This window comes from Pelodiscus sinensis, chromosome 2 (assembly GCF_052426305.1).
Source record: "Pelodiscus sinensis isolate ZL-2025 chromosome 2, ASM5242630v1, whole genome shotgun sequence".
NCBI classification, from domain to species: domain Eukaryota; kingdom Metazoa; phylum Chordata; order Testudines; family Trionychidae; genus Pelodiscus; species Pelodiscus sinensis.
In genome coordinates this window covers 258,704,258-258,727,794 of record NC_143053.1, presented here as the reverse complement: position 1 = coordinate 258,727,794, position 23,537 = coordinate 258,704,258, and the positions used below count along the sequence as shown (strand labels likewise).

At 53.7% G+C, this 23,537-nt stretch overlaps 2 protein-coding genes across 2 annotated transcripts; both read left to right on the top strand.

Moving 5' to 3' along the window:
* Positions 1-1,361: 1,361 nt before the first annotated feature.
* LOC102462321 (cathelicidin-2) lies at positions 1,362-6,087 on the top strand. Its single transcript, XM_075922994.2, has 4 exons — positions 1,362-1,632; positions 2,685-2,792; positions 4,740-4,823; positions 5,760-6,087. Exons 1-4 carry the CDS (start codon positions 1,453-1,455, stop codon positions 5,868-5,870), a joined length of 483 nt encoding a protein of 160 aa, XP_075779109.2. The 5' UTR covers positions 1,362-1,452; the 3' UTR covers positions 5,871-6,087.
* A 6,530-nt stretch (positions 6,088-12,617) lies between these two features.
* On the top strand, positions 12,618-20,568 carry LOC102462075 (cathelicidin-related antimicrobial peptide Bf-CRAMP). Its single transcript, XM_089775999.1, has 4 exons — positions 12,618-12,966; positions 14,961-15,068; positions 17,028-17,111; positions 20,336-20,568. Exons 1-4 carry the CDS (start codon positions 12,790-12,792, stop codon positions 20,438-20,440), a joined length of 474 nt encoding a protein of 157 aa, XP_089632125.1. The 5' UTR covers positions 12,618-12,789; the 3' UTR covers positions 20,441-20,568.
* Positions 20,569-23,537: the final 2,969 nt, after the last annotated feature.

Below are 23,537 nucleotides of genomic sequence, written 5' to 3'. Positions count from 1 at the left end.
CCGTAGCTAAACTGTCGGCCAGTATGCGCAAGAAACGAGCGGAAGAAAGAATGCTTCCTGAGACTTCCTGTTCTTGCCCCATAGCAGAATCCCAATCAAGGGGGCTTCACATCCTCCACCCTGCTTACTGCATCTAATGTGGAGGGGAAGTATTGTAAGAGCCCACTCGCAGAGATCTGACGGTTTGATTGCTCTGCTTCACAGAACGGCAGGAGCAGTGGATCAAGAGGAAGTGGTCGATGGATATAACTGGCTTTTGGTAACACGTTTGAAACGGTGTCGCATGAAATCTGACTCTCCAAAATAATTCAGCGTGGCTCGGGTAGGGACACAGCCACATGCACGCAAAATTGTCCCACTGTGAATGCTGGATGAGGAAAAAAGGGGGCAGGTGCCTACAGAGAAGTTAACCCCATGAGGAGGGATACATAGGGAATGGTGGGCTATAGAATATGGCTAGGAGCAACAGGATATCACTAAGAAGGGATGGCTTAGGCTAACAGTATGTTGTGTGAAAAAGAACTTCCTTTTGTTTGTTTTAAACCTGCTACCTATTAATTTCATTTGGTGACCCCTACTTCTTATGTTATGGGAACAAATAACTTTTCCTTATTCACTTTCTCCATATCAGTCTGATTTTATAGACCTCTGTCATATCCTCTCTTAGTCTTCTCTTTTCTAAGCTGAAAACTCCTCGTTTTTAATCTCTCTTCATAGGGGACCCATTCCAAACCCCTCATCGTTTTTGTTGCCCTTTTCTAAACCTTTTCAGATCCCAAGATATCTTTTTTAAAATGGGGCGGCCACATCTGTGCACAGTATTCCAGATGTGGGCGTACCATGGGTTTATATAGTGGCAATAAGCTATTCTCTGTCTTATTTTCTATCCCTTTCTTAAATGATTCCTAACATTCTGTTGGCTTTTTTGCCTGCTGCTGCTCACTGGGTGGATGTTTTCAGAGAAGTATCCACAATGACTCCAAGATCTCTCTACATTTTGTAAGTATAGTTGGGATTATTTTGTCCAACATGCCTTACTTTGCATTTACCAGCATTAAAATTCATTTGCCATCCTGTTGCCCAGTCACCTAGAGAAGGGAGCGACGGCGATTTATACCAGCCAAGGAGCTGGCCAACAGAATTAAGACACGTAGCTCAGACTTTCCCCGTGGAACAGCCCACCACTGTGGATTCTTTAGCAATTGGTGCCCAGGATTGCAGCCAAGTATTTGAAACATTCCTCTTTTCCCCAGACCAACATCCCCTCTGTGCCTGCCCCAGTAGGGTGGCCAATGGAAATAGCCTGCAGATGGAAGGAGGAGCGCCATTGGTTAAGGGACGATGGGAGCAGGCAGCCAATGAGGCACTAGCCTGTGCAAAGGAGGCAGCCTATAAAAGAGCTTTCCCCAGGAGGGACAGGACCGGCTCGCACTGGACCCCACAGGGCACAGGATGGAGACCTGCCTGAAAATCCTGCTGCTCGTCGGGGTGGTCACAGCAGCCCCCACGCCACCAGCATCTTCTCTGCCATCCCACGAGGATGCGATTTTAGCGGCAGTACAGGTGTACAACCAAGAGCCAGGCGTAACGCTGGCCTACCGGCTCCTGGAAGCGGAGCCTCAGCCAGACTGGGTGAGTGACCTGAGAATCCCTTTGGGGCTTGAACTCATAGCGCAGATCAACGGGGAATCGCTGCCTCGGATGCTAGCCCGTGTACCTACAGTCAGGGGGTTGCGCCGTGGCTGTTATACCCAGGGCTGATTTCTGGGGGTGCCAGCTATGGGCGAGGCACTTCCCAAACACTCACGTCCCTGCTCACACTCCAAGTAGGCAGACATTGGGGGGAGGGAACAACAGGGAGTTTAGAGACAAGTCAGCTCAAGTCCTGGTAAGCAGCAGGGCACTGAGGGGTTTTGAAGACGAGTGAAATAGAAGCAGGGACACAGCCGTGCACTACTTCCCGTTCTTACCACCCCGCGGCTGCCTGCTCCTGGCTTGAAAGCAGCAATTCATTCAGATTCAGAAGGCAGAGAATGTCTTTGTGCATTATTCTGGGAGCAATTCAGGGCAGGCGCCTCTTACTCTGTTTGTACAGCGCCGAGCGCAAAGGCAGCGATCAGCTACAAGTGTTCAAAGATAATGAGTCAGCCCTGGAAAAAACCCCATGGGATTGGCTTAAAAATCATGATAAAAGACAACTGAGTGTGCTGTCTGGGTTCTGGCCCTTTACAAATGAATCCTGTTGATAGTGTGTTAAAAGATACCGGTTTTGGAAGGGTTAAACAGGCTTAACCTTTGAATTCAGTGTGCCCTCTGGGTCTTCTTGTGCAGAGGATCCCAATTTAGCTGGGTGCAGAAGACAGATTTAATTTTAAAACCCCGTTAACCTCTGATTATCATTATTTTTCGCTGGCCACAAAATGGCAAAATAGCTAAGAATCTTCATTTAAAACTTCAGTAGAGTAGAGCAAGTCACACTTCTGTTCTTAGCCTGGGGTCTCCTTAGGGACAGAGTCCTGCCAGCAATTGTGTGTGAGCAGCAAGCAGCGCGATACAGCTCAGACGCCCAATCTTGGGCGATACTGGAGCATAAAAGAAAACCATTTACAGGCCCAATGTGGAGGCCGGTGCTTTGCCGCTCACCATGAATGTTCATTTTGTTCTTTCGTGGAATGTCTTCTTAGGACATGACTTCGAAAACTGTCCAGCCGCTGAAATTTACTATTAAAGAGACAGTGTGCCTGATCTCGGAGAAACGCGACATCAACCAATGCGATTTCAAAGAAGACGGGGTAAGCATCACTCGCTGCCTGGAGACACTGCCCCTGCTCTTCTGTCTCACTGGATCCAATCATCGGCATGGGAAGTAAGGGTGCGGTGGGGGGTGGGGAGGTGCTGGCCTCTGTTTGGTGCCTGTAGGGCCCTGCTGGGCCTCTGAGGTCCCCTTAGCCCCACTGGCATCATCACGTCCGCCGGGCCAGCCTGTGGGGTCCCATGGGCCAGCAGGTTCCAGACCACCGGCTCTGCAGGCTCTGCTGCTGGCCAGGATCCTGTCTGGAGGCAGTGAGGGGCTAGGATTGCCAGCTCTCCTGGACCATATGGACCGGATGCCATTGCTGCGACTGGCATCCTGTGCGTCCGGTCGAGAAGAGTTGGCAACTGTGGGAGGAGCACGAAGAGGTGTAAGGGAGGGGGCAGAACTCAGCACCCTCCACCCTAAGAATTGTTCCAGCACCACCGGATCCAACAGCTGTCCCTTCAATTGACCAACAACATGGCTCAGGTCCTCGGGTCCCCCAGAGCATGCACGTTTCAATAAGGGAATTGATGGAGCCCAGGATGCTATGGTACAGTGCATTTCCACTGTATCCTACTGCTGACACCAATGTTACACAAACACACATCCATCCATCCATCCAGCACCTCCTGACAGGTCTACAGGGCTTTGAATCTCAGGTTTGCTGTTGTCAGCTGGAGCACTGGTCTACCAGGGACCCCTCGCTGAAGTCAGAGGAAGTGGGCGGGGGAAGGAGGGGAATGAACCTTGTGTACAATATAATATTTGTGGCACCCCTCGCATTTTGTTCCCCATGAGATCAGGGCCCACAGTGCCAGATGCTACACAGACAGTCCCTGCCCCCAAGAAGTTCACAATCTTAGACAGGCAGGGCCATTTCTGGGCCCCCCACTACAGAAAGGATGTGGTCGCATTAGAGAGGGTCCAGCGGAGGGCAACCAAAATGATGAGGGGGCTGGAGCACATGATCTATGAGGAGAGACTGAGGGATTTGGGTTTGTTTAGTCTGCAGAAGCGAAGAGTGAGGGGGGATTTGACAGCAGCCTTCAACTTCCTGAAGAGGGGTTCCAAAGAGGATGGAGTGAAGATGCTCTCAGTGGGGGCAGATGGCAGAATGAGCAATGGTCTCAAGTTACAGTGGGGGAGGTCAAAGCTGGATATTAGGAAAAACTATTTCCCTAAGTGGGTGGGGAAGCCCTGGGATGGTTCCCTAGGGAGGGGGTGGAATCTCCATCCCTAGAGGTTTTTAAGTCTCAGCTTGACAAAGCCCTGGCTGGGATGATTGAGTTGGGGTTGGTCCTGCTTTGGGCAGGGGGCTGGACTCGATGACCTCGTGGGGTCTCTTCCAGCCCTAGGAATCTATAGTTCTAGGGCAAAAGCTGGCCAAGAGGCAGTACTCTGATCCCAGTGTCAGTGGCGGGTGATGTGACTGGCCCAAGGCCACACACTAGGGCAGTGGCAGAGTGGGGAATTCAACCCAGGTCTCCCAAATCCTAGCTTTAACAGCAAGCCCGATAAGCATGCTCTGCCCTAGAGTGATCCAGCCTCGCGGGGCTCCATTGAGTATCCGTCCTCGTCTCTATAGCTCCATTTACCCATCCGACGTTCTCTGTGTGCCCCCTCACTCAGCTGGAGCAGACAAGTCCTGCCAAAGAGCCCACTCTGACTGCTCGCACAGCCAGGCACCACTGAACACAGGCCCGGCTTAAATAGATTGTAAACGCCTCAGGGCAGAGACCGTCTTCCTGGTCTCTGCACTGCGCCTCGCACAGTGGGGACGTGACTCAGTGTAACGCCCAAACCAGGCCCGAGTGTGAACCTCTCAACCTCCTGCTGCACTTGTGACCCGCACCACACTGCGAAGCAGGTCTCCTTACCGAAGCCGCCTGAGTGGTGAGGTTCCCTGAGGGTCGCACGCTGAGCTCTTTTCTCTCCCCGGCAGCTGATCAAAGACTGCTCTGGATTCTTCTCCACTGAACAGGACCCCCCCTCTGCCATGATCAAATGCGAGGATGCGTCTGAGGAGGTGAGTGACCTGGCTGGGCAGGGGCAGAATTAAGGGTATCCCTTGCCGAGATCCTGGCCGGGTATTTCGTGCTGCACAAGCGTCCTCAGGAGCTCCCCCTGCTGGCAGCGAGTTTGCAAAGTTCTCTCCCGAGCCTGGAGGAGGAGCCCTGCAGCCACCAGAGCGCTGGGAGCAGATTCCAGTCTCTCTGGGATACAGAGGAAACCTCAGGCTCCATGCAGTGCCTGGGGGCAGGGCAAGTGGGGCTGAGGGAGGGGCCGGGAGCCTCCTCACCAGCTGCCTTTGCGGGTGACATTGACACACATTGCATGGTGCAGGCACTGAAAGGCCCCTGATCCCACACACCAGACAAAAAGGTGCCAGGCAGGGCCCTTCCTTCCTGCCCTGCAGCAGCGACCTGCCCAAGCCGGGGGTGCGGGTTCGAGACAGCCAAGGGGAATGGGGTAAGGGCTGAGTGTATAATCCTGAGCCTTCAATGGCACGGCCCTGGCGCGCTGTCCTTGCAGCTGGCAAGCTCCTGCCCCTCCCCTAGAGGCAGAGCTCTGTCCAAGAGCCCAGCAGCAAGCCTCCCTCCTGAGGGCTACTCCTCCCCTCCCATAGCCACCTGGGCCTGCCGTGACTCTGGTTGGATGAGCTCATTGGCTCAGCAGAGGCCATGTGCTCCAGGGGAGATGGCACTGGATTGGAACATTGGTGCTCCTCCCTGCTCTGCCACTGACCAGCTGTGTGACCTTGGGCATGTCACCCTGTTCCCCGCCCAGCCTTTGTGCCTGTTAAGCCCTTTGCCTTTGTATAGCAACTGCTGCAGCTGCGATCAAAGTTGGGGCCTCAAGTCATTAGAAATAAAACACAAGAGCGCAAAGTCTCATTTGCCGAGATGTAGGGACCGGTATGGCTCTGCATGGACATGCTCACCCTGATCTTTCCCCCCTCTAGCCTGATATCGTCACCCGGGGCCGCTGGGGGAGATTCAAGAGGAGAGCGGGTAGGTTTATTCGCAGAAATCGCTGGCAAATCATTTCGACTGGTCTCAAGCTGATTGGCTAGCGGGATCCAGCAGGGGAGGAGACAAAAGAGTTCCGATGCTGCCAGACCCACCCGCGTCTCCGTTTTTTCCTCCCCCGGGAGGAAACACTGTCAGAAACCGGACCCCTACCCATCTGAACCGCTTCGTTGCAGTGTCTCTCCCCACTGCGCAGTGGCTGCCCCAGTGCTGTTCCCCCAGCCTCCTCTGCACAATAAATGGCTTCTCTGCGAACCCAAATGTTTGTCGTCTTCATCCATATTGCAGGAGGCGCTTAGGGACATGAACCGAAGGGAGTCACCCGGCTGTGCCGCTGGCCACGGAAAGCCCCTGTCTCAGAGTCACAGGCCAGCCTCGCTCACCCTAACCCTCCCCTGCCCAACTGCAAGAGATCCAGACACGGAGGCCCAGCTCGTGAAAAGCAGCTCACTCTTTTGGGTGACAACCCACAATGGCCACAAAGGGGCCTGATTTTCAGACAGGCCAGAGCTCTTTTTGCTCTGAAAAAGAGGCCCCGCAAAACATCTTGACTTCGGCACCGAAATTCGGAGCCACCCAAAATCAAAACGCTCCCTCTAGGGCAGGGGTTCCCAATATTTTTCGGTCCCCGTACCCTCTTGGCTTTTGTAAATCTTCCCGTACCCCCTATTCAATATGAAGGGAAATAAATTCTAGACTCTAGAATCCACAACTTTTTTCACTAACTACGACTTTTGGAATATTTCAATTAGGATAATCTAGTTCTTTACCAAATATTCCCCGGGCCCCCTTGACAAGTTTCTTGTACTCCCTGGGGGTACATGTACTCCCGGTTGGGAACCCCTGCTCTAGACAATGGAGGGCCCCTCGCAGCCATGGGCCAGCTGGGCTAGTGAGTAGGGTTGCCAGATGGTTTCAACAAAAATACCGGACACACTTGACATTCCATCGTAACCGACATTCCATCCGATTTAGAAAATACCCGACATTTCTATTTTCTCAATGTTTCCCGAAAACAGGGCTCAAATACCAGACTGTCGGGCTCAAAACCAGACACCTGGCAACCCTACTAGCAAGTGGACTGGAAGACTGATGAGGTCTCCTGAGATAGGGTCAGAACAGGATCTTGAGAGGTCATTGAGCCCTGTCCTCTGCCCTCCTGGCAGGACCAAGCACCATCTCTGACAGATTTGCCCCAGCCTCCTAAATGGCCCCCCCAGGGACTGAACTCACAGCCCTGGGTCAAAACACCGAGCTAGCCCTTGCCCCAACTGAGCTTGCGTCCCTGGAGTTTGTGGGCTGTGCTGATGGAACCGGAGCAGGGCTTTGCTTGGAGGCAGACGGAGGGCCCGTCTCTCGCCATCAGAGCGGTGTGCAATCAGCCCCCACTTTGTTTCAAGTGCCCTCGCTTTACAGGCATACTGGTCCCCAAACCAACCAACCAACCAACCAACCAAAAAATGACCTGGGCAGAAGCCAGCAGAATCTGGCAACCCTATACAGGAACAAGGATAAACAAAATGTCTTGCAGGCTGCATCTAGAACCCGGATGGGCTGCATGTGGCCTGGAGCCGCAGATAACCCACCACGGGCCCGTGGCATGCTGTGGTTTACAAACTAGAACGTTCATTCATCCACCACAAGATGGCGCCACATTGGCCTCAGGGGCCGTAAGGCACAGGGTGTATCTAGCCATGGATTTAGGCCCTTAACCGGGTTAATGGTCCCGCCCATCGTGGGCTTGTCCAGCTTCCCTGACGTAGAGCCTGTTCCAGCCGGAAAGTGGAGAAGGCCCCGTGGTTGTTTGTTCTAGGACGGCAGCTCCCAACCTTTTCCAGCATTCTTCTCTCACTACGCTTGGTTCTTCAAACAATCCCGCCCCATTTTTGCTGGGACAAAGTCATGAATCATAGGACACTAGAACCGGAAGAGGCACTGAGTCCAGTCCCCTGCCCTCACTACAGGACCAAGCACCATCCAAATCATCCCTGATAGATGTTTATCCAGCCTGCTCTTCAATATCTCCAGTGATGGAGATTCCACAACTTCCCTGGGCAATTTATTCCAGTGTTTCACCGCCCGACCCCTTTTCAATCCCTGACAATTTTACAGACCCCCCCAAACAATATAGCTGTGCCTGCAACCAGCTAGCCCCTCAGCCCGATTTGATTCCTAAGCCACGTCCCTCAGCCCAGTCGAGAAGCAGCGGGGGCTGAGGGACTTGCTGGCTGCCTGCATGGAGCCTCTCAGCGCCCAACTTTCTGAGTACCTCCTTCAGTACCACCGTGGACCACTAGGGGTCCTCAGGCCACAGGTTGGGAACCACTGTTCTAGCGGACACAGGCCTGGCCACAAAACCCAGAGAAATTTCTCCGTGGAGGCTGACCACACTGGAGCACCGAGGGATCTCGTGTTAAAAGCTTGGTGGTGCTCAGGACCTGTTGCAGTCCCTCTGTCTTGGGGTGAATTCCCCCCTATGGAACAAGCGGGGCTGCCCCAGGGTTTCTCCCACCCAGACACACCAGTGGTGGTCAGGCTGCTAGCACAAGGGGCTAGCAAGTTGAGACAACCCTACAGCTCCCTTCCCGCCTCCCAGGACAGAACCAAACGGGACCAAATCACCCAGCAGGCTGGCGAAAGGTGCAAAGCCCATCAGCCGTGAGCTGTTTGGCCTGACAACAAACCTGCTTCTGCTGCTCTCATGCTCTCGCCTTAAATCCTGTGAATTTGGCACCGTGAGGGCCAGGCATGCTAACGAGAGGCCACGGCGGCTGCATCAGGGGCTCGTTAGTGAGCCGAACGCCACAGTGTGAAACAAGGCCCAAGCGCTAAGTCCGCATGTAAAGGAACGGCCCAAGCCTGCAGGGACTAAACCAGGAAGGCTGGGACACACAGGCTGTGTCTAGACTGCCAAGTTTTTCCGCAAAATCATCTGCTTTTGCGGAAAAACTTGCCAGCTGTCTACACTGGTTGCTTGAATTTCCGGAAAAGCACTGATGATCTCATATAAGATTGTCAGTGGTTTTCCGGAAAAACTATGCTGCTCTTGTTCGGGCAAAAGTCTTTTTCCAAAAGACTTTTGCGCAAAAGGGCCAGTGTAGACAGCTGAGATTTGTTTTCCGCAAAAAAGCCCCGATTGCGAAAATGACGATCAGGGCTTTTTTGCGGAAAAGCGCGTCTAGATTGGCCACAGACGCTTTTACGCAAAAAGTGCTTTTGCGGAAAAGCATCCTGCCAATCTAGACACGCTTTTCCGAAAATGCTTTTAACGGAAAAGTTTTCCGTTAAAAGCATTTTCGGAAAATCATGCCAGTGTAGACGTAGCCACAGTGAGTTACTGCTAGCAGGGAACTAACCCAGCAATGGGAAGAGGTTCTATAAAGGCATCAGGAACAAGAGTAAGATGAAGGAAGGGGCAGGTCTGTTACTTAAGGAGGGACGGGAGGGAATAACGGATGATACAAAGGAGAATCATCCTATTTGGTTTCAGTCTTCACTAAGAGAATTGATTGTGACCAGCTGCTTCCCAAGAAGGGGGAAGGAACACCAGCCAGAACAGGCACAGACAGATCGAAGCATATTTCAGTAAGTTAGACGAACTGAAGTTGGCAAGGCCGGATGCTGTTCACCCCAAGGGTATGTAAGGAGCTAGGTGAAGGAATCTGGAATCAGTAGCGATTATAAAAACATAAGAACGGCCGTACTGGGTCAGACCAAAGGTCCATCCAGACCAGTACCCTGTCTGCCGACAGTGGCCAATCCCAGGTGCCCCAGAGGGAGTGAATCGAACAGGCAATGATCAAGCGATCTCTCTCCTGCTACCCACCTCCACCCTCTGACAAATAGAAGCTAGGGACACCATTCCTCACCCATCCTGGATTATCTTCCATACACATGGGATAGACGCTGACCGTGCCCCACTAAACTCAAGCTAGGTCACCTCTGTTGCTTCACTGTGGCCCTGGGCTAGAAATCCAGCAAAGAAAGAAATGAAGTCGATGGGGAGTGATTTGTTCTTGACAAATCCGTTTTGGTGGCTACTTACCATGCAGCTCTATTCTACGTGCTTGTGAATGGGTCGTTTCATTGTCTGTTGGAGCAACTTTCCAGATCGCAAAGGTAGCAGGGATTCCAGAATGGAGGGGGGGGGGGCACTAGAGGCCATGCCCACCCCCCTTTTGGGCCAAGCCCATCCCTCTACCCCTTCTATCCCCCTGAGGTGCTGCTCCCTGGTCAGTCCTGAACTTGGAGTCTGGCCGCCCAGGTAGGAATGGCTTGTGGACCCTCCACCTGCCCAGAATGGGAATCACCCACCAAGAGCAACCACTGGTCTGTGTCCACACCCCTCAGATCCTCCACCTAGGGTAGCTGGAGAAGGACTGTGGCTTTCCACAGCTGCCTGGATGGATCTTAGAATGGCTTGGTAGCCCCAGGCTGAAAGACAGAGAAAGTTGGGGTAAGAGTTACCAGCTAGCCCCGGAGCCACAGACCCTCCACCTGCCCTGGATGGGAGGCCAGGGGGATCGGGACACACACCAGGAGCTGGTCTCACACATACACCTTCCCAGATCTAGGCAGGTAGAGCGTCTGCTTATAACATTTGCATATAACCCCAGCCTGAAAGGAGTGGCAAGTGTTTTGCAGGATGGGATCGGAAGCCAAAAGCACCGTGATAAATGGGAGAGCTCTTCTGCAATCAAAAAATAAAACGTAGGAAAGACAAGCGCAAAGAGAAAAGGAAGAATCAAATGCAGAACTACGTCGGGGGAAAGACAGAGGAAGAGCCAGCCACGAGCTGCTGTGGTGAAACAGACGAATAGCATTCTGGGGGGTGTTCACAGAGGTGTCCTATGTAAGGCCCAGGGGATATTTATTTTATTCCACTCAGTGCTGGAGACAGCCCCGCGGGAGGGCTGTGTCCAGAGATGGGTGCCACGCGTCGCAAAAAACACACACACAAACTGCAGAAAGTCCCGAGGAGAGCCACCCAAACGAGGGAAGGGTTAGAAAGTCTGAGCGATGAGGAAAGGACAGGAAGACTGTGGCGGCCTGGTAACAAATATGGTCAGGGCCGTGATAGAGATGACACCGAACAATTGTTCTTGGGATGATTTAGAGGTATTGGAGCACTGGCTCAAAGCATATTTGGGCCTCCCTCCACCCACCACCATGGGGTCTGGCCCTCCCCAGCCCTGGTTGCCAGATGGACCATTGTATGAACTGCCCAGGGAGCCTGGTGACCCCCGTGAAACCGCCACCAGGTGGATTTGAACCTGGGATCTCTGGAGCTGAGTATAGGAGCCTCTACCCTCTGAGCTAAAAGCCAACTGCCTCCCAGCCGGTGCTGTAGGGGTCTCTTGATCTTAGCTGTTGCTGTGGGCTAGGTACCACTTGCATTGCTCAGTAATCATGCTAGGTGTGTGGGTTACACCTGGACCCTCCACCTGTTCTGGATGGCCATCTCTGGGAGGCAGGGACATGGGTTGGGAGCTGCTCTCGGGTTCCCCGGCTCCTTGCTCAGGGTAGGTGGAGGGTCTAGAGTTCCCCAGTTACCTGGGCTCCCAGGGCTGCTCTTGCAACAGCGTAGACAGAGCTGCCCCATCCATAGAACAGTTTGAGGTGGCCACGCCAGGCCAGGGCCGGATTAAGGTTCTGAGGGGCCTAAGGCTAGTGGGAGGGAAGGGCCTAAGAATGAATAACCTATTGCAAAACATTACGAAGTCATACAACATTGATCGCTCTACATATGTATGTAACATTAACGCGTTTATTCTGCTCTCTCTACACTTGGTTCTTCAAACAATCCCGCCCCATTTTTGCTGGGGCAAAGTCATGAATCGTAGGACACTAGAACCGGAAGGGGCACTGAGTCCAGTCCCCTGCCCTCACTACAGGACCAAGCACCATCCAAATCATCCCTGATAGATGTTTATCCAGCCTGCTCTTCAATATCTCCAGAGATGGAGATTCCACAACCTCCCTGGGCAATTTATTCCAGTGTTTCACCGCCCGACAGTTAGGAAGTGTTTCCTAATGTCCAAACTAAACCTCCCTTGCTGCAGTTTAAGCCCATTGCTTCTTATCCTATCCTCAGAGGCCAAGGAGAACAATTTTTCTCCCTCCTCCTTATGACACCCTTTTAGATACCTGAAAACCGCTCTCATGTCCCTTCCCAGTCTTCTCTCTTATGAGGGACAAATACAGCTGATGTCAAGAGAACGACGCTACTTCATACCAGCTCAGGATCTGGTTCTTCAGTGCCGCTTGAGTCCAGTTAAAACCCACGTGGCCTTTCACAGGCAGTGGGAGATTTCTGGTCCTGACAGCACATGGAAAGCGTACACTCCCTCTGTACGATGCTAGCGTAACGCCGGCAGGAGGAATCAAACCACGATCCTCTGGAGCTCAGTGCATGAGCCTGCACCTTCTGAGCTGAAAACCCAGTTGGCTCTCAGCTCAGGCTGTAGCAATCTCATTCTCCCTGTAAGGGGTCTTGGTGTCGTTAGGTCGGACAGTGCACCGCTGTCAGTAGGTGCGTGGGTTACATGAGGACCAGCAGCGAAAACAGGCTGAGCCTGTTATCAAGGGCTGTGGGTTACTGAGAGCCCAGTGGAGTGTGAAGCCCTAAATCTGTGATTCGGGAAACAAGAGACAGTTGCTTCACTGCCTGTGTGCCTTCCCCATCTCCTCCCAGCATGTGTTCATGCTAATCCAGGCCAACTGAGAAAGCGCCCCCCCCGTCCCTCCCCGCACCCACTGCTCGAACCAAACTCCCCCAATGTGCATACCTGAGCACCCTGAGCAGCTGCCGTTTCCTGTCAGTGCAAGAGAAGGCTGCAGTCTTGGGGGAAACAGGAGCAGAGAAGACAATCTGTCACCACCCGCCTTGCCCGAGAGGAAGCAGCACGGAAAAGGACTCCCCCAGAGTGTTCCCAGCTCGCACAGCCCAGCCTAGAAGGCAGGATGGAGAAATGGGCCCTTCTACTGGTGCTCGGGGTGGCCATAGCCACCACCCCGTCACCTCCGCCAGGGACACTGAGCTACAAGGAGGCTGTCTCCCGCGCTGTAGGCCTCTACAACCAGAGGGCAGCTGGGGACTCTCACTTCCGGCTCCTGCGGGCAGACTCTCCGTCTGGCTGGGTAAGTACCTGGGCAATATTCAGGTCAGATGCTCTACCTGATGGGGCCCAGATGTGGATTAGCTGGGGACTGAAACCATGAACCGCTCAGGACTCTGGCTTCTGCATACGCAGGCTGATCCATCCCGTGGGAACCTTTTTTCGGTCAGGGGCCACTCACCCACAGAAGAATCAGGTGGAGGACACACACAAGTGAGAAGTAAAAAAAAAACCCCAAAAACAAAACAAAAAAGTACGGACACTCCCCCCAGCCACTCCCCCCGCCTCCCCCGTACTGATGCGCCCAGAGCAGCCATCGCCACCCTGCCTCCCAGCTGAGACTCCCAGCCACTCCACCTGCCCCCGCCAGGCTTCTGCGCAATCACAGGCTCCTAGCATTGATTGTGGCCCCGCCTTCCGTCCACTCCTCCCGCCCACGCCAGGCTTCTGTGCAATCACAGGCTCCTAGCATTGATTGTGGCCCCGCCTTCCGTCCACTCCTCCCGCCCACGCCAGGCTTCTGTGCAATCACAGGCTCCTAGCATTGATTGTGGCCCCGCCTTCCGTCCACTCCTCCCGCCCACGCCAGACTTCTGCGCAATCACAGGCTCCTAGCATCGATCGTGGCCCCGCCTTCCATCCACTCCTCCCGCCCACGCCAGGCTTCTGTGCAATCACAGGCTCCTAGCATCGATCGTGGCCCCGCCTTCCGTCCACTCCTCCCGCCCACACCAGGCTTCTGCGCAATCACAGGCTCCTAGCATTGATTGTGGCCCCGCCTTCCGTCCACTCCTCCCGCCCACGCCAGGCTTCTGCGCAATCACAGGCTCCTAGCATCGATCGTGGCCCCGCCTTCCGTCCACTCCTCCCGCCCACACCAGGCTTCTGCGCAATCACAGGCTCCTAGCATCGATCGTGGCCCCGCCTTCCGTCCACTCCTCCCGCCCACGCCAGGCTTCTGTGCAATCACAGGCTCCTAGCATTGATTGTGGCCCCGCCTTCTGTCCACTCCTCCCGCCCACACCAGGCTTCTGTGCAATCACAGGCTCCTAGCATCGATTGTGGCCCCGCCTTCCGTCCACTCCTCCCGCCCCCGCCAGGCTTCTGTGCAATCACAGGCTCCTAGCATCGATCGTGGCCCCGCCTTCCGTCCACTCCTCCCGCCCACGCCAGGCTTCTGTGCAATCACAGGCTCCTAGCATCGATCGTGGCCCCGCCTTCCGTCCACTCCTCCCGCCCACGCCAGGCTTCCATCCGGTGCACCGCCAGAAAAATCCGAGAATACTGGACATTGCACGTGCCCGGTATTTTCTAATTTTTTTTACCGGACAGAGGGCGCAAATACCGGACTGTCCAGTAGAATACCGGACACCTGGCAACTCTACTCGCCACCCCTGCATTGGGCATCTCCAGGAAAGTGCAGACGAAACCCCTCAGCTACTGCTGATTTCCACTTGAGCAAGATCTGGCCTTATTGTTTCAAACTCCCTAGAATAAGGAGCTGACGCCAGGTCGTGCAGGGGTGGGCAAATACCAGTCCCCAGGACGGATCCAGTCTGCCAGGGTTAGCCCCGGTGGGACCCCACACGGTCGTATTTACCTGTGCTTCCGCAGGTACGGCGACGGGGGAGGGAGCATGACAGCTCCCATTGGCCACGGATCACTATTCCCGGCCAATGGGCGCGGCGATGGCTTGTACCTGCAGAGGTGCAAGTAAATATAGTGGCAGTGGCCAACCAGGGGCTAACCCTGGTGAACCACTGCTGGTTTATTGCCCTCCGCTGAGGTAGTGGTGTCTGTGGGGTGAGTGAAGGCCAGTATTGGGCTGCTGGGTATCGGCCCAGAGCCAAGCCTGTGAAAAGACTCCCAGTGACTTCCGTGGCTTTGCGATCAAGCCAGCCCTGCTGGCGAGTTGCAGCTGCTGGCCAAGCCCCATAGGGAGGCCTGGAACGCTGCTGATGCCTCAGTTCGATTCCTTTCTCTCACAGACGTTTGTCTTTTCCTTGAAACGCTTAGGACGGGAACTCTCCAAGTGTCCGAGCGCTGCACTTCCTCGTGAAAGAGACGGTGTGCCTGGGGTCGGAGAGAGCTGCGATGGAGGAGTGTGACTTCAAAGAGGACGGGGTAAGGAGTCACGTGCTACGTGGAGAACTGTGCCTGGGGACGGCGCTTGGCATTCTATTTGAGCGGCGGCCACGTCTTCTCTTGCCACGCTGGAGATCCATCTTCTGGCGCTCGATTTAGCGGGTCTAGTCCAGTGCTATCAAACTCTAGTACTAGAGGTGTCTTTCTCAAAGGCCTGCTCTAGTTGAACCTCGGGTTACTGGGTATCATGCAGCAATGAATGGGTGAACTTCTGTGGCCTGGATTATACAGGTGATCTGTCTAGATGATCTCCAGGGTCCCGCTATTAAATTCCCAAATCTGTATTATTACTCTCATTGCAGGTGGGTAAACTGAGGCACAAAAGGGGCGGGGAGCGACTGCAGAGCCGAAAGCTGCAGAGTGGTGTCACCAGATTGCAGCTATAGTCCTCGGACTGCTGCCAGCTCTCTCTGTGTTCACAGGTGGGCATGGCAGCTGAGTAACAGGAAAGACCGCATGATGCAGAGAGCTGAGGTTAGGACAGAGCAAGAAACTCCTCTGACCTGCCACTGGCCCACTCAGTGGCAAAAATGCTGTGCCTCAGTTTCCCTATCTGTGACACGGGGATAATGAAATTCGGATTCCTTCCTAAGATGTATCTGGACCAAGATTTATTGCAGACGGAGGCCGGATTGCAGAGACAATAGACACACGGGAAGATGGGGGCATCAGAGGGATAGAGGAAGCAGAAGGCGGACCCTGGGGGTAAATGGGAGAGAGACCGAGTGAAAAGGCAGGAACGGTGTTTCTCTGAGAAAGCAGGGAGAAAGCTCAATGAAGCAGGGTGGTGCACAGGGATGGAAGATGTGGCTGGAGGGGAAGGGGAGAAGAAAGAAGGAAATAAGCTAAGGCCATTCACCCTCTAGGCAACCAAGAGATCTGTGCTCCTTCATTGGAACATACCCCCCCACCTTATGGCCTGAGCCCTGCATGTGAACAGCTCCCCTGCTTCTGGCAGGGGACTTGCTCTGGTTGTCCTTTGGCCAAGCCCACAGAGACTTAGTGCTGTAGAGACTAGCTAGCTTTCAACATACAGAGATATATTATCTCACAGAGATGGAATCCACTCCCCTGCCCTCACAGCAGGTCCAAGCACCATTCCTGACACATTTGCCCAAGAGCTCTATATGACTCCCCTCAAGGATTGAACTCACAACCCTAGGTTTAGCAGGCTAATGCTCAAACCACTGAGCTAGTCCTCCCCCCTTCTGTTGACATGGTGTAGCCCAGGGCCTGTGCCACTGAATGGCAGATGACAAACTCCCCATGCAGGCTGCTGCTTTTGGCAGAAATGCCAAGTCCGATAGGGCAGCCCTGCCGGCCTCTGGCTTCTCGCCCACGCGCCCCGGCCCAGCAAAGGCCCCCCTGCTTGCTCACCCCCACCACCCTGCAGGCAGCTCCCAGCCTGTTCCACCCCCTGTGTGTGGAAGTCAGTAACTCCCCCCGTTGTAACTCCCCCTCCCACTCTCTGGCTGCCAGCCGTCCTCTGTGTTCAATGGTGCTCTGAGAGCCAGCGCCTCTCCCGCAGCTGGTTCCCGGCTCCGTTTACCATGCAGGAGCCCTGGGCCGAGGCACCGTGAGCACCGGTTCAGCCTGGCGGTGCCGTGCCCCTCCGGTTGTAACGTCCCGAGCGTAGCGCCAGGCCAGGAGGCAGCGAACAGGGTCGGCGCCCCGGTGGTGCCAGCAAACAGCACTCCTCTGCAGCATCTCGGAGACCAACCTATCGGAACTCTGCTCCCGGCTGCTGTCTCCAGGAGAGCAGCCGCTACCACCCGCTGGCTGATTTGCAGACGTTTCAGAAGGGAACGGGACGGTCTGCCCCAAAGAGGTCGGTCTGTACCTCCACACGTCCACCCGGAGGCACACGGACAGCTCCCAGCACTAGGGCGGCAGAGATGAATGAACTGAGCCTTGACCTCTTCCTCTTCTCCCTGGCAGCGGGTGAGGCGCTGTTCTGGATACGTCTCTTCCGAGCAGTGGCCGGCCACTATCCTGATCACCTGCGACCCGGCGGCCGAGGCGGTAAGGAAGGTTTCTGCTCACGTACCCTGCTGAGGGATCGTAGGGACCTGGCAGGGCCCAGGCAGTCTTGTCCGGGGTGGTTCCTAGATGGGGATGCTGTGGGCCTACTCCTGTCAGACATACACCGGCCAAAGGAAGGTGCCATGGGAGGGGTGACGGAGTTCACATGGGGCTGAGATAAGTGGGGATGTGGGCGAGACTCGGCTGACTGCTTCCAGGGGGAGCTGACGGGCTAGCGCAGTGTTTCTTAAACTTTTTAAGATGGAGGAACACCAAACAATAATTTTTTTAATGAGGAACTCCAAGGACTTTTTGTTGAGCAAAAAAAAAAAAAAAAGAAAAGAAAAAGAGGGTTGGGGGGAAAGTTATTGAGGGGGAAAAGAAAAGTCCAAGAAAGATGTGGAGAAATTGGAGAGGGTCCAGAGAAGAGCAACGAGAATGATGAAAGGTCTAGAGAACATGACCTATGAGGGAAGGCTGAAAGAATTGGGTTTGTTTAGTTTAGAAAAGAGAAGATTGAGAGGGGACATGAGAGCCGTTTTCCGGTATCTAAAAGGGTGTCATAAGGAGGAGGGAGAAAACTTGTTCATCTTGGCCTCTGAGGATAGAACAAGAAGCAATGGGCTTAAACTGCAGCAAGGGAGGTTTAGGTTGGACATTAGGAAAAAGTTCCTAACTGTCAGGGTGGTCAAACACTGGAATAAATTGCTCAGGGAGGTTGCGGAATCCCCATCTGTGGAGATATTTAAGAGTAGGTTAGATACATGTCTGTCAGGGATGGTCTAGACAGTATTTGGTCCTGCCATGGGGGCAGGGGACTGGACTCGATGACCTCTCGAGGTCCCTTCCAGTCCTAGTATTCTATAAAAAAAAAGAGTCCATTTTGAACTCTGTTGTTTTCCGCGGCACACCTCCGACTGCCTCGCGCCCACCGGTGTGCCACGGAACACAGTTTAAGAAACACTGGGCAGGCGGCTTTGGGAACGCAGGCTCCGATGTATTGGGGGTGTCTCCATTCCTACTCAACAGCCCCAGCCAGGTTCTTCCCTTTCTGCCTCTCAGGGCCGTCCCCAGAGTGGCGGGGAGCCGCTGCAGGGTCTGAATCGGGGTGGGCCCTTCAGGGATCCATGGGTGGCCTACGAGACATTTTGCTTAACGTTGCCCACGTGCAGGGTTGCCAGATGCCGCCGGTTCCTGTCCACATGGGGGGTTTTCCCTACCGGTGTTAGTGAAGTGACACACACGTAAAGCCAGAGAAGCGAGGTGTGTGCTCATTGATTGGGAGAGCCGGGCGCTCCCTCTGCAGCCAATCCCGGTGCTGCTCTGGTTCCATCGGCGCCCCCTGCAGACTCTAGCTACGCAAGCGCCGTCAGCAGAACTGCTCGATCCCGGGAGACCCTGGTGGTCACAACAATCTTGCAGCCGGCTGAGATGGAGCAGGGCCATTCGTTCGGCCCGCTCACTAGCCTCGGTTGCCCCTCGCTGGTCTGGATCTTTAGCTCTGGGCCACTATGAGGCTACGTCTACACTGCCAGTTTTTGCGGCAGAAAATATGCAAATGAGGGGCTCATTTGCATGAGTCACAATCTCATTTGCATATTTTCTGCCCATCCATTTTTGCACTCGGGGTTTTTGTGCAAAACCAAGGAGAGTGGACATTTTCTTTTTGTGCAAAAAACCCTTTTTCCGCACGATCGGTAAACCTCCTTTTTTGGGGGCTTGCGGAAGGAGATTTTGCGCAAAAAGGAAATGTCCACGCTGCTTGTTTTTGCGCAAACACCCCTACTGCGAAAATGGATCGGCAGAAAAGATGCAAATGAGATCGTGACTCATGCAAATGAGTCCCTCGTTAGCATATTTTCTGCTGCAAAAACTGGCAGCGCAGACGTAGCCTGAAATTTCTTCTCCAGAACACCAGCTCTCCTGGCACCCATAAGACAGTGCCCAAGAGTCACACGCTGGGACTGACTTCAGCTGGGGCAAAGGGGCAAACTCAACAGCACTCAATGGACTGCGAGGATTTACACCCACTGGGGACCTGGCCTACCCCTCTAAGGATGCATCTAGACAGCACCCGTCTGTTGGAATAAGCGACGCAATTTGCGCTGTGCAAATTGTGCTGCTTATTCCGAGTCTACGTCGAAAGAGCTTCTTTTGAAATTTGCCGTTGTATCCACAGCACCACATTTCAAAACAAGGCACTATTCCGACAAATCCCTTGACCCTTGTGGAACAGGGGTTATGAGGATGCCGGACTAGCATGCCTGCTCTTTTGGGAAATAGCAGGAGCTTTTAAAGATGCGGCGTTGCTATACTTCCAGTAGCCCGAAATAGCAACGCAGTCTAGACGTACCCTAAGGCTGTCTGTTCCCCAGAAGTGTAATTGCAATGGGAGGATCCTCCCCCACTCTGCACCGTGCAAGTAACTTCTCCTCCGGGCCCTCGGCTCTTCCTGGCCCCAGGACCAAGAGCGAAAAATGCCCTTGAATCTCAAGAGCTCCCTCTTCGGGCAGTGCAAAGCGAGCAGGGAAGGGCGGGCGCTGTTTCAGGGAGGAGTCCATCCACCCTTCAGAGAATCATATTATAGAATACTAGGACTGGAAGGGACCTCGAAGTTATCGAGTCCAGTCCCCTGCCCTCGTGGCAGGACCAAATACTGTCTAGACCATCCCTGATAGACATTTATCCAACCTGCTCTTAAATATCTCCACAGATGGGGATTCCACAACCTCCCTGGGCAATTTATTCCAGTGTTTGACCACGCTGATAGTTAGGAACTTTCTCCCAATGTCCAACCTCAACCTCCCTTGCTGCAGTTTAAGCCCATTGCTTCTTGTTCTATCATCAGAGGCCAAGATGAACAAGTTTTCTCCCTCCTCCTTGTGACACCCTTTTAGATACCTGAAAACGGCTATCATGTCCCCCCTCAATCTTCTCTTTTCTAAACTAAACAAACCCAATTCCTTCAGCCTTCCCTCATAGCTCATGTTCTCTAGACCTTTCATCATTCTCGTTGCTCTTCTCTGGATCCTCTCCAATTTCTCCACATCTTTCTTGAAATGCGGTGCCCAGAACTGGACACAGTACTGCAACTGAGGCCTAACCAGCACATAACCTCCTAGATCATACGCTCCAGGGCTTGGCTTGGCCTTCCCCCAGCGTCACACAGCGTGGCTCCATGTCTGCCTGGGATGCCTAACGAACGTGCTTCTCCCTCTCTCTAGCCTGCTCGGGTCCGGCGGGCCAGCTGTGGAAGGCCTTACAAAACTCCAAGGCAGCCCACCAGACACGTTCGCCGCCACCGCCGCATGACAGCAGGGAGAAAGTGAGAGTCAAAGGCCATCCGGGGAGGAAGACACAAACATCCTCAAACAGCCTTGCGGCAACTGGTGCTCCAGGTGCCGGAGCCGGCTCCATCCTGCCCCTTTCAGCCACCGTCTAATAAACAGCCACTTGCAATGGGTTGGATGTCAATCGCTTTCTCTTCTTGCCCCAGACCTCGTCTACACCTCTGCTTTGTGCCACGGAAAGGGGTAGGGAATCACGACCAGGGAGTCACCTGACCACGCTATTAGCCAATGGATGGTACCGGGGAGGAGATGCCATACTCCTACCCCCTAGGGGAAACCCTCCAGCTCAGAAACTCAGTGCACATGTAACCCACACACCGAGTGTGCGTGTCACGGTCCCATGCAGCAGCCCTTAGACCACATACAAGAGACCTCTACAGCCTAAGCTGGGAGCCAGCTGGCTTTTAGCTCAAACCGTACAGCAGTGTTTCTTAAACTTTTTAAGACCGAGGAACATCAAACAATCATTTTTTTTATGGGGAACACCAAGGATTTTTTGTTGAGAAAAAAAAGCGCCCAAGGAAAAGTTGTTGAGCCAAAAAAAAAAAAAAAAAAAAGAGACTTGTCCCTTTAAGGGTGGCCATTTTGAATTCTGTTCTCTCCATGGCACACCTCATGGTGTGCCATGGAACACGCTGCTGTAGAGGCTCCTACACCAAGCTTTTGAGGTCCCAGGTTCAAATCTGCCCAGTGGTGGTTACACACGCAATGGAGTTACCCCTGGGAGAGCAATGGGGCTCAGTGTGGCCTGCCTGTGCAGCTATTAATTCAGTCCACGAGGGATCCGGATAGTCCACATATTGCTTGTCTCACCCAATACATGGTAACATCTGCCTCCTAACCAGCCAATTGCTGGTAGGGTTATAAGACAATGCCTGCCCCAGCAGCATTCTGCATGGGCAACACAGGGCAGGAGAGAGCTCCACCCCCTCCTGGCATTGACAGGACAGTGAAGGAAGAGGAATGGAGACAGCTTGTGCACTATGACCCCCCCACGCACATCCTCTCCAAATACAACGACTGTCAAGCAGGAGGTGTGGCCGACAGAGCTGGCTCAGCAGGGGCGGGATCAGAGAGATGGGTGCCTGCTGGGGCAGGTGAAGCAGTCAGCTGACAGGGAAGTGAACAGCAGAGCAGCACTGCCTAGTGGGAAGGGCAAGTCAAGGCCCTCAGTCCCAGTTCCCTTAGGCCTTCCCGGGAGACCTGTCCCAGAGCTGCCCCTGCAGGAGGCTGAGATGGAGGGTTACAAGAAGCCAGGTGCCCTTGCTGCAGTGGAGAGGCGTTCTCAGCACATGATTGACCATGGGGCTGTGGCCCTGAAGAGAGGCAGTAAGGAAGGGGTGGGGTGAGTCAATGAGCAAGGTGCTGGCCAGAGTTCTAGGGCAAGGCATTTAGGCCAGCCCTGCCTCAGTTTCCCAAGGAGGCCTCTGCCCTGCCTTGCAGGGATGCCATGCTAATCTTGCTGCTACTGACGGTGAGGCGCCCACGTGTTCCAGTGACGAGGCGAGAGAGGCCCAGGCTGCCCCCAGCGTGAATTGATGGCAGCGGGGAGCTGCCTGTCGCGGGAGCCTCGGAGCCTCGCCCCCAACCGGCGGGGCCCTGCTGAACGCCGCCCGTGTGGAGGGTGGGCATTGGGCCCGGACACGTCCTTTTTTAAGCCCCATCCAGGCTGCCCTTCTATTTTTTGGCTCAAGTGGAGATTTGTCCCATTTGCTCTTGTCCATTCAGTCCGGAGGCAGGCAGGCGAGCGGGACAAAGAGTAAGGGAGCAGAGGGGCAAGTGGGCATGCCAGCCCCAAAGCTCGGGGTGGGGGGCAGGCAGCCTGCCAGCTCAAGCTTTGTGGGGGGGAAGAGAGAAGCCAGAGCTTGGGCTAGCCCGTGGGGGGGGAGGGGTCCATTTTCCCTCTGGTCACCCTACAGTTTCTTTGATAAGATAACGAGCCTTGTGGATAAGGGAGAAGCGGTGGATGTCATATACCTAGACTTTAGTAAGGCCTTTGATACGGTCTCGCACGATATTCTTATTGATAAACTAGGCAAATATAACTTAGATAGGGCCACGATAAGGTGGGTGCATAATTGGCTGGATAACCGTAGTCAGAGAGTTGTTGTTAACGGTGCTAAATCCTGCTGGAAAGGGATAACAAGTGGAGTTCCGCAAGGGTCTGTTTTGGGACCCGTACTGTTCAATATCTTCATCAATGATGTAGATATTGGGATAGAGAGTACGCTTATTAAGTTTGCAGATGATACCAAACTGGGTGGGGTTGCAACTTCTTTGGAGGATAGGGACATAATTCAAAATGACCTTAGCAAGTTAGAGAAATGGTCAGAGGTAAACAGGATGAGGTTTAATAAAGAGAAATGCAAAGTGCTCCACTTAGGAAGGAACAATCAGTTCCATACATAAAAGATGGGAAGCGACTGTCTAGGAAGGAGCATGGCGGAAAGGGATCTAGGGGTCATAGTGGACCACAAGTTGAATATGAGTCAACAGTGTGATGCTGTTGCAAAAAAGCAAATATGATTCTAGGTTGTATCAACAGGTGTGTTTTAAGCAAAACTCGTGAAGTCATTCTGCCGCTCTACTCTGCACTAGTTAGGCCTCAGCTGGAGTACTGTGTCCAGTTCTGGGCGCCACATTTCAAGAAAGATGTGGAGAAATTGGAAAGGGTACAGAGAAGAGCAACAAGAATGATTAAAGGTCTAGAGAACATGACCTATGAAGCCAGGCTTCATGAACTGGGCTTGTTTAGTTTGGAAAAAAGAAGATTAAGAGGGGACATGATAGCGGTTTTCAAATATCTAAAAGGGTGTCACAAGGAGGAAGGAGAAAATTTGTTCCTCTTGGTTACTGAGGACAGGACAAGGAGTAATGGGCTTAAAGTGCAGCAGGGGAGGTTTAGATTGGACATTAGGAAAAAATTCCTAACTGTCAGGGTGGTCAAATATTGGAATAAATTGCCAAGGGAGGTGGTGGAATCTCCCTCTCTGGAGATATTTAAGAACAGGTTAGATAGACATCTGTCAGGGATGGTGTAGACGGAGCTTGGTCCTGCCTTGAGGGCGGGGGGCTG

Bases quoted from the DNA above. Each gene is read 5' to 3' on its own strand.
- LOC102462321 (XM_075922994.2), top strand. From the start codon at position 1,453: ATGGAGACCTGCCTGAAAATCCTGCTGCTCGTCGGGGTGGTCACAGCA. The intron at 2,793-4,739 runs GTAAGCATCACT...TCTCCCCGGCAG, and splicing joins GCGATTTCAAAGAAGACGGG to CTGATCAAAGACTGCTCTGG. The intron at 4,824-5,759 runs GTGAGTGACCTG...TCCCCCCTCTAG, and splicing joins GCGAGGATGCGTCTGAGGAG to CCTGATATCGTCACCCGGGG.
- LOC102462075 (XM_089775999.1), top strand. From the start codon at position 12,790: ATGGAGAAATGGGCCCTTCTACTGGTGCTCGGGGTGGCCATAGCCACC. The intron at 12,967-14,960 runs GTAAGTACCTGG...TGAAACGCTTAG, and splicing joins CAGACTCTCCGTCTGGCTGG to GACGGGAACTCTCCAAGTGT. The intron at 17,112-20,335 runs GTAAGGAAGGTT...CCCTCTCTCTAG, and splicing joins GCGACCCGGCGGCCGAGGCG to CCTGCTCGGGTCCGGCGGGC.